Here is an 18,187-nt window from a genome sequence, read left to right on the forward strand (position 1 = left end):
CTATCACTTGGGTTGATTTTAGGCTTCGTTCTTTCTTTTTATCTTAAATACAAAACCAGTGAGAATAAAAATTTTATACAAAAATTCAATGAAAAATAATACTACCGACTAATGACTATATTTTTGTTTTGCAAAGAAAAACACCCATTAGAATGGTGGATAATTACAACACTGTCGCATCATTTTGGTGTATGATCTGTATAAATTTTTGTGGGAATATCTTTTTCAAAAAAATAATTTTATACTTTTATTTTAATTTATTTTAAATTTTAAAAAATTTTAACTAGTAAAAAGTTGACTAAATCACAATTTTTGGATGGTCCCGTTGAAAGAATTTATAATTAAAAATATGTTACTTGCCCTTACAACACAAGTCAAGTGGTTGGACCAAGATAAGGTAAGATTAATCTTAGTAGATTGTGAGTTCAATTGCTTATTCTGTACATTGAAACAAAATCTCAACTTGTGATTTATCTCCTTTGTTGAAATTGAGGGCACGAACGATGGAGGACCATGCAAGAACAGTAATCTCAATATGTTATTTATTAGGGTTGCAAACATGTTACTTATTAGTTCTTAGTGAGATTTTATAAAAAAAAAAAAAGGAGAGATTTTGAATGTTAGGTAATTTGTAAATTTTCATATAAATTCTTAAAAAGTGTGGTAAATCTAATAAAAAAAAACAAATACCAAGTAAAATCTAAAGTTTATCTCTATAATCAAACTTTTTTTCTTATAATATATATATATATACGTATATGTATATGAATATATGGATGTGTCAATGGTGGCATCTACTAACTATTTTCGTCTCTCACCGGCTAACCCTTGACTAAATAAAGTAAAACAAAAATAATTTAACACCCCAAAAAAAATTTAGGTCTTTTGTCCAGATACCCTCTGGTTTATTGCCATCTTTTGTTCTTGTTCTACGCATGCCTTGTAGAAAGCATGAACAGTTTGAAGACAATCAATTTGCTTGGCTGAAGTAAACCAAAAAGTTGTTTGTCCTCCTTCCAATTCTGATTTTGGATGTTTGCAACACCAAAGGGCTGCCCATACCACCATTTTTTTAAAAAAAATCCCGGAAGTGTTATCTTTCGAATGTGCATTAAATAAACTTATAAGCATACACACTACCACAAATAACCAAACTCTGTGCATTAAATAAACTACAAGCATACACACTACCACCATTTTCTTCTCGAGTCTGTGATGTTCATACTATCATGGAACAACCTTATTGCCGTGCCAAACACCAACCCTAAGTAATGAAAACATGTATGTAACACGAGTTCTTACAAGTTATGTTTTTACTGGGGTATTGGCAGACCTATAAGAGTACTTAGAGAATTCTTCGGGCACCCTTTCTCCAGCCACTTTGTCCATGGGAATAGCATCAGAAATTTCTTTCAAATCTCCTGGTGTAAGCTTCACTTCCAGAGATCCAATGTTGGCATTGAGATTATTAATTTTAGTTGTCCCTGTATAAATATAATCACAGTCAAAATGATAAATGTTTCCATATGCTTAGTTTTCTGCAAAACATTTGTAAGGTAGGCGACCAACAAGTAATTTCTCTCGAATTACTCTCTTCAGTTAAAACTATCAAGAAGAAGATGTCGAAATAATTATTAAATGCTGGCATACAGAAATGTGCCAGTTTCTGGAGACATTGAATTTCCTATATAAACTGATTTCAGGAAAAATAGATGATTTTAGATGATTTTTAAAGAGAGCTTATCATACCAGGGATGGGAACTACATCATTTCCTTGATGTAGAAGCCATGCCAGAGCGAGCTGAGGAGGGCTGCAGCCACATTTTGCTGCCAGGTCTGCAACACGAATGTATATACCTTTGTTTCTCTCTAAATTCTCACCCATGAACCTCGGATTCATAGCCTGTGGAGAAGACGTTAAATGAAGTATGAGAAGCATACGTCAACAATGGAATCATCTGTGTCTATGACAATACAACTGAATGCAAACAAGAGAAAGAATGAAAGAAAGAGAGACATACCAAAACACTTTCTTTGCATAAATTTTCCACAACTCCCTTCCCACCAAAGAGCCCATGACCAAGGGGACTATATGCCACTATCCCAATTCCAAGCTCCCTGTGGTTGGGAAAACAAGAGAAGTTAAAAAGTTGTGTTTGGATAGCCGATCTGATATGTTCTCAACATCTTCAAGTCAGTAATCGATCTTAAGGTCACAATGAACTAGTGCTGACTTTCTTTTATATTGCCACAAAAAGAGTATAAAGCAAACTCACCTACAAAGTGGGATTATATCCTCTTTGACTTCCCGAGTCCACGGGGAATACTCCATTTGCACAGCAGTAATAGGATGAACCACGTTTGCTCTCTTTATTGTGTCTGCACTGGCTTCTGATAACCCAATGTATCTTATTTTTCCCTCCTCGACAAGCTTTTTCAGCTCCCCCATCTTTCTCACATTTCAAAGTAAAAGAGGTAAAAAAATATATTTTCACTCAAGCTTACAGTATCCTCTATTGGCACAGACAAGTCCACGCGATGCTGGAAGTAAAGATCAATATAATCCACGCCAAGCCACTTAAGACTTGCTTCACAGCATTGCCGCACATAGTCAGGGGTACCCTTGATCACAAAACGATTCCCATCAGACATTGAAAAGCCAAATTTTGTGGCTACTTGAATCTGTTCTCGAGGAAGCTGCTTCAGTGCCTGAAAGGGGGAAAAATGTATTTTTTGGATAATTCAGGAATACAATGCAAGCAAGAGGACATTTTGCTCAGGAGATGAATGTCTCAATACAGCCACCAAGGTCTAACCAAATCAAGCATATTGCAAACTCAGAATCTAATCTATGCCAATTACAGAGAGTTAATTAGCAGCTTTGGTTTGCCAATTCCAACATTGGTTTATGCTTCCTTCTGCTTTTCACCTTCTCGTACTACAAATCCTTAATGCAGGTCAAGAAAATCAGGCACCATACAGCTAGGAAAATAAGAGAAAGGAAGAAAGGAAACTACCTTACCGACCACAATCTCATTGTCATGGTCATCTCCATAGACATCTGCTGTATCGAAGAAGGTGATGCCCTTGTGGAACGCCTCCTTTATAATTTCACATCGGGCTTCATGGGAGAGAGGAGCATTTAGCATTCCAGAAAGCCCAATACATCCAAAGCCTAATCTAGAAACCTGGAGGACAAAAGGGAGACCATTACATGGAAATATTTCTTTGTTCTCTATCTATTTTTAGCCCCACTTCAATGAGGTAAAATTTGCTACAGTACTAACTACTACCTTTGATTATCATATGATCTCTTAGGTCTGAGCAAAAACCCAGATAAGGCTCATCTGAGAAACTATTGTGATCCCTGTATATATAAAGTATTTGAACCACAGGGCTTCTAGTTGAAACTGAAGGGGAGTTTTGATAAACACATGATCCATAACTTAAAGCTTAAAAACACACTTGTACTTCATGTTCTGAAAACAACTTTTTTGCTTCTTATTCCAACTGTATTCATGGAAACTAAACTGAGAATCTGCTTTTCTATCAAACAGTTATTCTTTTAGTTCGTTGAAATCAAAGAGGAATTGAATTACCAAAGAGCAGGGAAGAGCGGTTTTCCCATCCAATCTACTTTGAAAAAATCTCAAAACTGTGAATTCCCAATCACACTAAACCAAAATCCTACAGGCAAAGAAATCTCAGTACAAATTCTTAGAGCTTGCAGACGAGAGGCTGCAAGCTTCAAAACTCCATTTCCCAAATTTAACGAGCAAAAACCCATATGGTGTTGCCATGTTTCTTGCGATCTAGACTCACAGAAAGGGCACAATTCATCTGCCGAAACTAAATCGGTGGGTAATGTGTTTCAAAGTTGTCATCTTGATAGTTGTTGGGCAAAAGATTGAGAGAAAACCCATCTTCTAAACAAAAGGGTTCTAGTTTCTACCTCCAAGCCTTGAGTGCCCAATTTCACTCTTGGGATTTGGGATACGTGGCTTTTGCTAGAGATGTCAAAAGGGCCGCCCGGTCTGACCCGAGTCGATCCACGGACTTTTTAAACGGGTCTAAGCCTTTTTGCCATGGATAGGGCTCGGCCCGGCCCACGGCCCCCCTACAAAGGGGCCAGGCCGGGCCAACTCGTGGGCTAGAGGGCTGGGCCGGGCCCTTAGCCCATAGGGCCTAGCGGGCCGGGCCCAGTGGGCCCGACCATTTTTTTTTCTTTTTTTTTTTAAATAATTTTTTAAAAATAATACATATAATATATACATATATAAATATCAAAATAATACATATATAAAATTTAGTTTTTTTCTTTTTAAAATATTTTCTATCTTAATTCTTAAGTTTTAAATATTATTTCATCATTTTATATTTCAAAATTCTATATGTCTTATAAATTTTCTTGTGAATTGATATGAAAACTAATGTACATATAAAAAGGAGAATGTTTATTTATAATTTAAATATATAAAAAATTTAACTTAAAAAATTTAAATAAATTGATAGTTATTATTTATATATATTGTGAAATTAAATTTTTTAGTATCCAATATCAATAATTACTAAAGAATAACAAAATTAAAAAAAAAAAACGAGTAAGGGCCTTACTGGCCCATAAGGGCCCAACGGGCCACCAGCCGGGCCGTGGACCCAATTTCTTTGGCCCAACCTGGCCCGTTTGAACAGTAACGGGCCGGGCCAAAGCCCGGCCCTTTTGACACCTCTAGCTTCTACTCCATGCCTCCTCTGCAAATCAAGAGCTTTGGCTTTAAGCCCTAAAGATGCTTTAGGGTTAAGCTTCGGTGATTTTTTTTATATTTTTTTCCAAATTAAGAGAGAAAAATAATTTTGTCACCACTTTTTAATTACAGACAAAGGTAAATGTCATTTAAAAAACGTGAGGGGGTGTTTCTATAGTTATGGCAAATTAAAGGAGAATTATCGTAATTTATATTAAATATAATCTATAACTCGTGTATTTACTTGTCCAACGAATGATTTGTAGTGTAATTCTTTTATGTAGTTTATTTTTTTTCTTGTTAAAGTCTGCTTATGTTCTCAACATTTGAATGTAATCATCTATAATAGAACTTTGATTGACTGATATATTGAAGAAAAAATGATTAAGTAACGATGAATGTAAAACAACAAAGAATAAGTGACTTCTCTATTATGGTGGGAAGAAAATGACTTTGTGATTGTGAAAATGAAATAATATGAAATAAATTATAAAATTTGACTAATGAAAAGAAAGTGCAATGCTAGGTGATTGCATAATAGTGGATAGTTGAGGATCGAAATTAAAATTAAATTTTTATTTAAGATTATTTTAAATATATTAAAAAGTAACTGCACACAAATGGCTGCGAATAGAATTTTACAATGGCAACGTATTACTGTCTCGTCCTAACTCGCGGCATCGGTTCAAGTTTCAACTTCACACCCGTATTACTGTCTCCTTTGGCAGTTCCCACGCCACACCCGAGCTTTCACATTCTCTTCACAGGGGAGAGGGGCTTTAACCCAAATAAACCAATTCTCTTCGAAGACGACGAAGAGGAATTGACAGTGGATTGAGAATGAGAGTCACCAAAACTCAGGATCGGGCACTGATAGGGCTTCTTCTGCTGCTGCTGCTGAGCTTCGTGCGAGACCTCTCGGCGCTCTCGATTTCAGTGGAACGCGAGGAGTGCGTCTACGAGTACGTTATCTACGAAGGCGACATCATCTCCGGCAACTTCGTCGTCGTCGACCACGAAATCTTCTGGGTCTCCGGCCAGCCCGGCCTCGACTTCACCGTAATCCCCCTCCCTTCTCTCTCTTTTATCTCCTCCTATTCGTGACCTTCAAGTAATTTGACTCCTTGCTTCTTGGTTTATTTGATTGGATCTTTGTTTTTCTGTCTGTTTTCTGTAAAATTGGCCAGATCTGTTTTTGTGTTTTTGAATTTGAGGGAATGGGGAAAGGCAGGAAAAGGAGAAAGGATGGACATTAAAAGCGTATAAAAAAATATATGCTTATGTAGTTGATGAACCCTAGTTCCATGTGTTGTGCTTGAAGGTTCTTATTAGATGGGTTTTGTTGCTGTCAATATTATGGGAATTAAAGGCAAGATAACCAACCAATCTCACCGCAAGATTTATGTCAGGATCCTAGCCCTAACTTGATGTTTCCTTTGAAGATAGAATTGCAATTGAGGAAGAAAACTGACAGAAATGTGGGAGAACAGACAGGGTAATAGGCAGAACGGACAGAAATGATGGGGGAGGGGAAATATGACAGAAAGTAGGGAGAAACCGGAAGACTTCAATAATATTCTTGATAATTCATTCATAATTTCGGTAATCTGGCATACCTTAATATATATAGGCTATCCAGGTTTCTTTCACAGCAGTTACCACTAATCCACTACTTCCCCACTACCCTATAACCGTAATTTAGCCCATAACTGTAAATAATTCAACAACTGCTCTCAATCTTTGTTACCCGACACCAATTTCTATTATATTTACTATTATATCCTTGGGGTCATGACATTCATAGTTATTAAAGGCACAAGGCGCACTAAGGTGCAACGGGGTCTTGGAGCTTGAGGCATGAAGCACAAGGCGAGGCGCATGGAGAAGAAAATATAATTTAATAAAATATAGATAAATTAAAAGGATAAAAACAAAATATAATATATTAACAAGTATTCATCATCAAATTCAAACATAAACAATTCATGATCAAACAAAAAAGTTCAATAAAATAAGCACAACAATAATAACATCCATCATCAATCATAAGATGATCTTCTTGATCATCATCATCATCTAAATTATATTGGTCACTTGCTAAGTCTTCCTCTTCTTCATATTTTTCTTCAAAATCAATATCTTCCTCCTCATCTCTAAGTGTTAGAGGAGTACTAATCTTTGACTGAGAAGAAGATTATAAAATTTTGATTATAAAAAGAAACCTGAAAATTAAAATGTATAATTTTGAAAAAAAATAAGAACTCAGATGAACTAATACCCACAATTGTAAAAGGAAAAATGTTGAAGAAAAAAAAAAACAAAAGGTAAAAAAAAATTGGCAGCATTTCCCCTTAATAATAGTGATAATCTTTAATTTTTAAGGAAAAAAAAAAGAGCAAGAGAGGGAGGCAGAGTCGAAATAGAAGAAAAAAGGAAAGAGAAGGATGAGATGAGAGAGAAAAAGAAAAAACATACCTATTTCAGTGGTAGCTGGTCCTTTTCCATTGCCGGCTGGCCAATCTTGTCAAAAGAAAAAGTGTGAACTACTTTCTGGTGTCGCAAGAAGGAAGAGAGGCTTTCAAGGCTTTGGGTCTGCCTCCATTGTGTATTTAGGGTTGGGTTCTTTCATGTTTTTTACTTTTTAAAAAAATATATATATTAAAGATATGAGAGCCTTTGCTGAGACACGCCTCTCACCTCTGTTGAGATGAGTGCCTCAACAGATAGGCATGCGCCTCTTTAAGACAGCCTCGCCTTGGGGGGTCTAAGGCACAGGGGCTAGCACCCCCTGCGCTTGAGGCACGCCTTTCACAACTATGATAACATTCGCTCGCCCTTAAAAGATTTCTTGTCCCCAAGAAATCTCAGTAGATTGACCAATATTTTTCATCCAATCCCTGTTTTAACTATCTGATTCATCTTCTTCTACAATGCATCATGATTTTTCTGTTCAGTCCGCTTCAATTGTTCCTTCTGCATCCTTCTTTGCTCCTCTTGAGCTCTTTCCTTAAACGCATCTTTTGCTTCCAGCTTGCTATCTTATACCTTAGGTTCATCTTCAACAGATTTCTCTGCCAATGCTGTCACATTGATTTTTTCGGCAATTGCCATTCCTTTCTTGGCATCCGACTTGCATGGGAAGAGGTGAGAAAGTTCTGCAGGTTCCACAATGGCTGAAACCTGACCTCCATCTAGCCTAGAGTAGATGCCAAGAGCATATGTCTCATCAGATGCCAATTCAGATTGTTTATCTTCTTTCAAGGGAAACTCTGATTTGGTTATCTTGCCAATAAGAATAATCTTGCCAATAAGTATTCTTATTGGTGGACCTATTGGACTCAGGCTTTGTTCCTCTGCTAAGCTTTGTGTGGGACATCTTGGTGCTCCCGATTTCAGTGGAACATGAAGACTGTGTCTAAGAGGACTTGCTCTACGAAGGTGACAAGATGAAGTGCAAAGATCTGGGGAGACTGCAGCTAGCTTGTCCTCTTGCAGTATAAAAGAATTGAGCTTCAAGATGGTTGTTCAGTCTGCTGAGGGAATCTTGGATTCCCATGTTAAAATATGAGCAAAAGCATGGAAGAAAGATAATAAAGGGTATCTTCATACACATTTTGTGTGGTCTGCAGGAAAGAAGCAAAAATTTGCTACTGCTGCACCAAGCATTGACATCTTGATGAGTGCAATTTGGCAAAGCTTTCATTCTCATTCAGATTTCAATCAAAGATTGAGGAAGCTAGAGGCGGTTGTAGGTGGAAAATGTAGCTGGTCGATTTGTTAGTTTTGGAAGATATTGGATGTCATGGAGAAAAAAAATCTTATGGGAAGTTTTGGTGTGTAGTTAGGCATAATGAATCAATCCCTCCTTAGAGGAGACATGACATGGAAAGGAGTAACTTGCCAAAATCATGCAATTGATCTAGAACTGAGGTGGGCATCACCCAATGCACACCCACCAGATGAAACAACACTCCAAAAATCCTGGGTTACCAATCAATCAGAAAGCTACAGTGTCTCATTATTACCCTTTTAATAGAAATGATGCAGACCATTTAACTTTATTTTGATCCTGGAAGATACAGTGGTTGTTTCACTAGTAATTTTGTTGACCATTTGCCAACATCCAGTTCAATGCATATATACATGGGACTGAAAATCCATTTCACCAAGGCTGGTCACTGGTCCTTGGCACATTGTACAAACAACTTTATGTGAGCATTTATCTCGTATTGACATGAGCATAGTTCAGACTTTATGGAAACAGCACTATTTGGTGGTGAGTTATATTTTGGTATTGAGTATTATTGAAGTAGTTGTTGAAATTTCTTTAATCTCTGGTTTTCATTGACAGGTGACATCTCCTGCAGGTAATGTGGTGTACACTTTGAAAGGGACAGGTGAGGACAAATTTGAGTTCAAGGCCCCACGAGGTGGAATGTATAAATTTTGTTTTCATAATCCTCATGCAACACCAGAGACTGTCACGTTCTACATACATGTTGGCCACATTCCTGATGAACATAACCTTGCAAAAGATGGTCAGTCCACTTCTTCTGTAATTATATTATTGCCAAGATATTCTGATATTGCATATTCATTCATGGTAACTACTTATGGACTGCAGAATAGTATTACACCTGTGGTTATAAAATTTTTGGCTGCTCATTGAACCATGTTCTCAAGGAAACATGTTTGAGGTTCATATTTTTATGATAAGTTAGCACACAAGGAGCTGTTTGTCACGTTCTGTTTTAATCTTTACATGCTGATTTGTTGCAGAACATTTGAGCTCTGTTAATGTTAAGATTGCTGAGCTGAGGGAGGCATTGGAAACTGTAACAGCAGAGCAGAAATATTTGAAAGCACGTGATGATCGTCACCGTCGCAGTAAGCTGTTCTTCCTCTTGAAAATTTTGAACGGTCCACTTGAATTGATTTGGTTTTGGAATTCTGTGGATATTATTTTGGAATTTTACGTACTGTAATGCATTCATGGAATTTTTCAACTTTCAGGACCTTGTCGTCAGTCGCTAGAAGTCTTCCTAAAAGTCATATTATCTTCTATTTTCTGTATGCATGGCATTTGGGTTTAGTCATGTGGTTATATGAACCCTTCATCTGATTGCAGAGTGATATTTTATTTACCATATGCCTACTTATATATAGAGGAAGGATTGCAAAAACATTGATGTTATGGTTTCTTAGTTTGTCGCTGGGAAAAGGTTTAGTTGAGATGGTTTATTCGAACTAGTTTACATCAGAAGAAAGAACTGTCAAGAGCCAAGACTTAAGTAAACTATATCATTCGGCTGAAATGCTGGTAATGTGGCAAGACTGCTATTCAAGGGAAAAAAAGGGAAATACTACATGCATATATATATATACACACACACACACACACACACAAAAGAAATCTTCTTTTGCCCCAAGCTTGACAGATTGGAGGTTTTAAGTTTATACTAGATTCACTGCGTTATGTTGGTCGGCAGTATGCTGTAAGCATATTTTATACTTTCTTCTGACTCACATGCAATAGAAACTAAGGGCTTCCTGCCGTTTGGGGCTTTTGATCACCACCAAGTTGCATTAATAAAATTCTTTGTTTTTGATCCGCTGATGGTTAATAACCACATGTTCTTGTCTTGTGTGATTACTTATCTTGCAAGTCTGTTTCTGCTGCAGCGAATGAGAGCACTCGGCAGCGTGTCATTTTTTACACATTTGGAGAGTACGTTTTACTGGCCTTTGTGAGTACGCTTCAAGCAGCATATATACGTCAGCTATTCAGTAAGTCAGTTGCTTACAACAGGGTGTGAGGCATTGGGATGAATCTTCAGGGTTACTGTTTATTAACCATTTAGTATTTGGAAAGTTTGATAATTTAGTGAAACACGGCTCAGAGTCGCAATCCACATGCTGACTAGTACCATTTGTTCACAGCCGCAGGTTTTTTAGTTGATAGAATTGAAGTATCATCTGCAGTTAAAAGAGAAGCATATGATTTCATTCTTTTTTTATTTTATTATTATTGGCAGAATGTTTCTATAAGCATGTTATCTAATTCGTGGAATACTCTGGGTGATTCAGATAATGTGTCTTTGTTAGTAAGGAATGGCAGTGGATTCAAGCTTTCGCACAAAATCTTTTTGGATCAGTCATGAATTTGCTGTGCCCAGTATGAAGTATCAGTCATGAAACACTTTATTATTGTTGTATTTTCACCGTAGTTAATTATGCCTTCTGGGGTTCAGCCATTTCTGATCCCCATCCGCCCTGGAGTTCGCTGATAATTCTTGAATGATTTTGGATTCCGGGTGTTTCAATACCAAAGATCTGGACTCCGATGGTAGCATCTGACATATGGTTGCACCATTCTTGTTAGGGTTGCCTTAGATTCTTCTTTTTTGTTGATTCTTCATTTAGCAATAGATTCAAACGTATGGCAATTAATGTCAATCTGAAGTTCCTTTGATCTAGAGATGGCAACAAAGCCCAATATTACCGCGAAGCATGCTGGTTGAGAGAAATACACCAATCCTAATGCACGGCAAAACAGGGAAGAGATCACCAAAAAATGCCCACCAAAAAGAGAGGTAGGCCACTTGGGTTTAACCGGGCAAATGATAGGGGAAGAAAGCTGTATGTTGCCCGAGAGAAAGCTTTTGCCCTAGTTCAATTATTGTCATTTGAATTAAGGGAAATGACGGAGCATTCTCTTATCCATTTTTATTTTCAAGCTTTTTAGTTTTCATTTGTATGTTAACTAGATGTAAAAATTAAATTGACATGGAAAAATGGTTTAAGTGCTGCATAGGAGTGGTAAATATATTCAAGGCCGTGACACTTATTATCAGTGGATGCTATTGTTAGTAGTGGTTTTCCACTGCCATTTTCTTGTTATGTTCGTGTCGGATGACTGCTGCTTTAAAGAATATTTTATGTTTATGCTGCAAAGAAATTCGGTGCTATATGCAAAGAACCAAGTCCAGCTGGAACGTTTCAAATGAATGTGTGGAAATTTGTCGGGTAATTTTCACCTGGACCAATGGGGTTGTAGATGGGAAATTACTTTTTTTTTTCTGTATGACATCTTGTTATTTTAAAATGGTCAAAGGGAATGGATTTGTTAACTCAACATCCTTTAGAATTACCAGTAACAGCTCGTTACAGCTCGTTTTTATGCAGCTGACATTTAAAGCTTGTAAATCTTGTACGGTACTCTAATCTCAACTACGAGCAGAAAGCAAATAGAAAACGTTTAAATTCTGAATAGATTCAGGAAGTGGGAAAAAAAAATTACTAACATTTGGTGGTATTAAAGAACAAAAAGGAGAATTTCAGTCCTTCGCATCCGCAATTCCTCCTGGCGTTATCTGAAAGACTTGCTTTTGTCAAGAACAACTTTGTAAAGAAGCTGCAGAATCATCCACTGTAATTGTAGAAATGGATATTGATTGTGGAAGTGAAGTGATTGTTTTGCTTATGACCAATACCTAAAATGGCACTAGGCAGTGCATGATTCTAGGTTGCCTGTTTGCTCATAAAACAGAATGGTCACTGCTGAAGGACAGATGCAAATGATTAAAAAGATCTTTATATGATGAAAGATAAAATTAAGCAAGAATGGAGAAACAGGCGAAGGATATTGCTTCAGCTTCCGGCAGATTAGGGGCATCGAATACCTTGCAGACACGCTGTTCACCTTTGCCCTTTCTGAACATCAACCTGATTGTGGCAGCATGAGCAAGCACATGACCTCCTGCTGGCTTCTTTGGATCTGATATGAAGACCCCGCCTCCTGGATCAGCAATAACTGCAGCCACCAATTCCTTCGTATCAAGCTTCTTGTGGACAATGGCAATCAAGGCGCAGAAATATGTGGATGCTTAGAGAGAACACATAGATTGCTGTTGTTATCCAGAGGGACCATATAGTTTAAACGAATCCTTTGTTCAAAGGCTTTTGCACTGATGGCAGAATTATGGGGTTAAAATTGCTCAATTATTTTGTCAACTCATACAATAATAAATCCATTTAGCCATGTTAAATCGAGCAGATATCCTAAAAGTCGGGGTCCTAAATTTTTTTTCTTGTGGCAGGTCTATGACATGACTCATGGACCATAGCAGGAAGAAATACCTTGGTTGGTCATGTAGACTGCAACATTGAACTCTTCAGCAATCTTTGTTAATCGGGAAAGCATTTGAGCCAGCTTTTGCTGTAAGTGGTAATCACCTTGTGTCACCGATGGGGCTTAGCTTGAATAGAAAGATTAGAATACATTTGCAAATTATAGTGACATCAGATGGAACAAACGGTGTTAACCTGGCGCTCTGCAAGCTCTCCTCTTCCAGTGAAATCCACTCGAAACAGAGCAATTACTGAATCCACAACCTGGAAGGATCAACATAAATGAACATCACAAGAATCCACCGGGGATCAAATTCAGTAATGGAATCACATGGATAATTTTCACCAGTAGTCTGAAAGGTTCCTCGGACATTTTGGCAGCCAGACCAACAAGTAGGTTGTACTGATGTTCATACGTGTATGCACGGGCATAAATGATCTGTAACGTGTAAAAAGTTCACATTATGTTTTCAAGTATTCAGCACTCCAATTTTTGATTTGGAAATGGAAATATGGAGCTTACATTATCAAGGACAGCTCCAGCATCCATGCCAAACCTTGCAGCTATTGGAACTATTCGGTCAGGCCGGCTGCAAGGTGAATTTCGTTAAGGGGAACGCACGATAACTACGTGGAGAGATTCTAGAATAACTGATCCGGTCCTTTCTCTTATGGTAGAGTAGGCCACTATAATATTGGGGAACAATCAGAAGGGATACAAAGTTCCTTCAGTGTCAATGTATGCAACTTTTCCATTTCCTCCTCGCATGCTAGTTGGAAGCTGCAAAAGCAATTAAAATGATTAAATTTAATTACCACTCTCGACTGTCCAATACTAGCCTTAACACAGTAAATAATTTGGTAAGGAACGGTTACATCCCACTTTTCCCGCTGCTTTTGCAAAACGAAGTTGCTGAAAGGATCCCAAAGTCTTTGTGGAACAAAATTTTCACCTCAAGTCTATGTACAATTAGAAGAAGGTTATTTTGTATGTAATGCTCCTCCTTAATTCTAATGCCGTAGATATTTTGGGTTACAGAAGAGCCAGATTAATGTTACAAGCAATATACTTAGCTTATCTCGATTATCCACTACGATACCAAGGAAGCAGAGAGTAATTTTAGATGCTTGAAGAGAAGAGAAGGTAGGCCTACATATGAGCAAAATTTCCAGCAGAAATACCAAATGGACTGTAAGACAGACCGACTCAAAATTTGCAAACATCAAACCCAACAGGTCTAGAAAGGAACCTGTGTAGAAACGCAGAGTGTGTGCGCTAGTTGTGTCTTCCCAGATCTGATCCAATCATAGATAACCAAACAGTTAGAACCAAATTAATAGATATCAATTCCCTGGAGACTGAATATGATTGCCTTTAGGCAAAGGCAATAACGTGTGAATGTGAGGCAGCGAGAGTGTTGCTTACCTGAATTCCCCAAAAGCTTCTGTAATTGCCGAAGTTTCTATACCGCCTTTGCAAATCCAACGGCACAAATTGTCAAAACAAATATTACTAATTACAGAAACATAAAATAGCCAATCAATTAGCAATAAGATCGCAAATTACCACCCAGGAGTTCATCCAGAGCCTGGCTTCCAGTGGTGATGCGGACCACTGACTTTCTCTGTATAACAAAAGAGAGACATGAATCAGGTCAGCCGTACAACAAAAAACTTATCCAACAACTCGTGAAAGTCAATAACGTGTGCCATTGTTCCCATATTCCTTTTTTCTTTTCACAGAAATTTTATTAAACTTGCTCATTTCAAGGCGCATATTCACTTGTGAACTTTATCTTCGAATGCAAGAGAGGATTAAAATCTTACTCTAAGTAGAGCATCGCTTCCTGTAATATAGCCAAAATTCTGATAAAATGAGATGGAGAAAACTATTATAAGCTGTAACAATCAAAGAATGCGATAATTAACTAAAATAGGATTGTTGTGTTCGCCAATTGAAGTTCTTACCACTATTTTCTCAGCAGCTTCGCATATTTTATCAACTTTGGCCTCAGATAACCCTCTAATCCCGGTCAAATTCTGCAAATAGAATTGATCGTAACCAAAGCGCTCAAAACTTTCTAAACCTTGCATAAAGTAGACTGAAGTCAATTGTACCTTCTTAGTATGCATCATCAATCCATTGCAGGTGTAGATACCGGCATCTTGAAGCTTCTTGACATCCCCAGCATTGATTCCATGAGAAATCACTACAAACCGGTAAGGATGCAAACAGACAGAGTTATATGCTAAATTTTATTTGATTAAAACAAATCCATGTTTATGCTTGCAGAACAAGAGCAGTCAGTTAATCACGGCTGTTGATTTTACAGTAAGAATATACAAGACAAGACCAGATGCGTGTAAAAAGCGAAGTCATTAAGGAATAAGCATAAAAAGAGATCACGCAGATCCAAATTTTTTGAACATGTAAAACGAGAGCGACATATTAATATGGACAAAAAAGAAAGCTGCTCAGAAGGTTATTCTAGTCTCGATAGAAATCCAAGTATCACGAAAGATAAGCATCCATGAAATAATAGTCAAATTGTGAACAAAAAGTATTTTAAGTTCAAATCTCAAAAATGTGTAGATCAATCTAACGATGAAGAGCTTGTGTAATAATTGAATTTCGGACTAACACAGAGTCACAGAAGAATTTGCAAGGGAGAGAAAAGAATGTTGAATAATGTCTAAACGATCGAACAACAATTTCATGTGCAAAACTCGCCGAACTTCATTCCAAGCGCAAATAGTGTAACAAAAACAATGTGAGAAGGAGAAGTAATCGAAAATTTCAAGAATTAAAAACAGAAACAAAGTGATAATCGTTTCTTAGTTACGCTTGTCTATCGCTTCGAACAAGTCCTCTTCATCGTCTATCTCCTCCCGCTCGACGAGCTGTAACTGGCTATGCTCTTCCGACCTGAGTTCAATTACAAACAGAGAATCAAAAAATTGTTATATCCAAATTGCAATACAATGCGATTATGAAACTAAGAGGTGAATTTGACAGATGAGCTTACTTGAGCGCAAGCATTTTCAGTACTTCACGGTGCAGATAGAGAGAGAAGGGGAATTCGGTTTGGCGAGTTCTGGAGCGAGAATTTGAATTCCGAGGCATGGGGAGTTTATATAGGGCGGGAGTGAATTTTTTATCAATCGGTTTAATCTGTGCGTGGAGTCCGTTTCCGTGTTTATTTCCTGCGTAGCAACATGATGTGGCAGACATTCATTGGTTGAATAGCATTACTCAACAGTAAGATGCATTTGCAAATGATCATAAATATGAAAATAAGGGAAATGCTAAAATATAATTTCCAACGTTTCAAAATCACCGTAAAACTCGTTAAGTGTGAGTAATACTTTACTTAAATCGAAATAATTGAATTAAATTGATTGAAATTATCGATTTAATTTGGTTAGGTGTGAGTTGATTTGGTTTAATTTTTAAATTTGATAATTTTAATTATTTTGAATCGATTCAATTTTTATATTAAAAAATAAAAATAATTAATTTGGCCAAAATGTTAAAAACGACAACATTTTTGACCAATCGGTCGGCAAAAACAGAAGAAGAATAGAAGTTGTTCCAATTGAACAGTTTGATTTTTTGAGTTTTTTATTTTTATCAATTCCTTCAGTTGGTTAGGTTTTTTCCGATTTCTTCTAGGTTTTTTCAGTTTATTCGGTTTAAATATCTATTCAATTAATTTGATTCAATCTTTTATATAAATTTGATCTATTCAATTTGAACAATTCTTTTGATTCAATAAACGAATTGACTTAACGTTGTCTCTAAAACTCGTTCATCCAGCCATATTTTTATATTTATTCAATTGTTACCTCACTAGCTAACACACTAGTTAATCTTTTTATTGATACGAAAGTATAAAACAAAATTCTTTATTAACTAATTTTTAACTATAATATATTTAATAATGTTATGGATATTTTTCGTATCACTTATTATAAGTTGGACTTAACCCAACAAGCTATCCCAATCACCTGAAGTCAATAGGCCCAAAGTCGAGCTCATTAGAACAAGTTTGCACATCGTTGAAATCTGAGCTCAGATCTTGGAACCAAGCGAGCTTCAGCAAACTCCCAGGCCCAACCAAGCGAACTCCCAACGATACTTCCAGCTCGCTAAACTAACCGTTTAGTTTGTGCAATAATATTGCTACAAAACAATTGGAAGCAGAGACTCACCTAATTTATCTAATGCAAACCGGATCCTTAGTAATGAGCAATTCACTCCTAGTTTTATGAAATTGATAAGGACATCTTGTCTCCATGATGTTATCCTTCAACTTTGAGATTTTATGCAAATATAAACACCCATCGCTATAAATAGGGGTCAAAATATCATTGTAAAATAACAAGAATGATATACTATTACTCTGCCGGAATATTTAGAGAACAGTCATGGAGTAGGCATCGTTTTGGCCGAACCACGTAAAAACTTTCCATGTACGTTATATTTTGTTCCTCCTCTTTGCTTTTTGACTTATTTTTTTATTGCGGGCCTACAAATCATGGTCGACTAATTCTAAACATCGACAAATAATATGATAAATAATAACATTTTTTTTTATCAAATATCATTTTTAAATTTTATTTTCAAGGTTTTAAAATAGGAAAAATTATATTATCAAAGGTTGTATTTAATTTTTATTTTAAGATAAAAATAAAAAAACTATCTTAAGCTTAAAATTACACAAGTGATATTATAAAAATAAATCTTTAATGATTAGGGTAATCTTATGAGTCATGACTAATAATAATGTCATCAATCATGTGTCACATCTTTATTATAAAAGGTGTTAGATAGAGAAAATAATGACACATAAACTCGTTAGTCTCTTCAAAATGCACCACATAACTAATGACATATTATCAGTCATGATTTCTAATATTATTCGAATAATTAATGGTAATTAAAGGCCTACTCAATAGTAAGAACAAAGATTAAGATATGTATTTTAATATTTCCACTATAATCCTAAATCCTAAAGATATTTTCTAAGATATTAATAAAAAAAATAATTACCAATAGAAAATGTGACAAATTAATGTGACTCGTTATAATAATTTAAAACAATAATTCAAAATGTTTGATGATTATTTGAATAAATATATATACGACAAATTCATATTTTTATCTCTATACTTTTATATTTTTTTTGTTTTTTGTGTAGCTACTCAAATTTTTCGTTATTTCAATTATTTTCTTGAATTTATATTTTTGAATCAATTTAACCTCTATGTTTTAATTATTTTTTTTTTCATGTGGGAACTAAAAGTTTTCA

General features: G+C 36.2%; 3 protein-coding genes across 3 annotated transcripts; 1 reads left to right on the plus strand and 2 right to left on the minus strand.

The window, feature by feature from the left end:
• Positions 1-1,112: 1,112 nt before the first annotated feature.
• Positions 1,113-4,012, minus strand: LOC127812284 (perakine reductase-like). The gene is made up of 7 exons (XM_052352686.1): positions 3,953-4,012; positions 3,018-3,188; positions 2,506-2,709; positions 2,277-2,449; positions 2,022-2,118; positions 1,750-1,903; positions 1,113-1,484 (listed from the first exon to the last, which is right to left on the minus strand). Exons 2-7 carry the CDS (start codon positions 3,147-3,149, stop codon positions 1,306-1,308), a joined length of 939 nt encoding a protein of 312 aa, XP_052208646.1. The 5' UTR covers positions 3,150-3,188; positions 3,953-4,012; the 3' UTR covers positions 1,113-1,305.
• Positions 4,013-5,444: 1,432 nt separating this feature from the next.
• LOC127812051 (transmembrane emp24 domain-containing protein p24beta3-like) lies at positions 5,445-12,160 on the plus strand. Its single transcript, XM_052352330.1, has 4 exons — positions 5,445-5,804; positions 9,097-9,283; positions 9,525-9,632; positions 10,428-12,160. The coding sequence occupies exons 1-4, from the start codon at positions 5,586-5,588 to the stop codon at positions 10,559-10,561; spliced, it is 648 nt and encodes a 215-aa protein (XP_052208290.1). The 5' UTR covers positions 5,445-5,585; the 3' UTR covers positions 10,562-12,160.
• A 54-nt stretch (positions 12,161-12,214) lies between these two features.
• On the minus strand, positions 12,215-15,973 carry LOC127812049 (meiotic recombination protein DMC1 homolog). Its single transcript, XM_052352329.1, has 14 exons — positions 15,902-15,973; positions 15,719-15,801; positions 14,994-15,085; positions 14,844-14,915; positions 14,703-14,741; positions 14,443-14,500; positions 14,302-14,347; positions 14,126-14,171; positions 13,595-13,656; positions 13,399-13,465; positions 13,222-13,314; positions 13,071-13,139; positions 12,885-12,963; positions 12,215-12,558 (listed from the first exon to the last, which is right to left on the minus strand). Exons 1-14 carry the CDS (start codon positions 15,913-15,915, stop codon positions 12,359-12,361), a joined length of 1,020 nt encoding a protein of 339 aa, XP_052208289.1. The 5' UTR covers positions 15,916-15,973; the 3' UTR covers positions 12,215-12,358.
• Positions 15,974-18,187: the final 2,214 nt, after the last annotated feature.

This window comes from Diospyros lotus, chromosome 10, assembly GCF_014633365.1.
Source record: "Diospyros lotus cultivar Yz01 chromosome 10, ASM1463336v1, whole genome shotgun sequence".
Taxonomy (NCBI): domain Eukaryota; kingdom Viridiplantae; phylum Streptophyta; class Magnoliopsida; order Ericales; family Ebenaceae; genus Diospyros; species Diospyros lotus.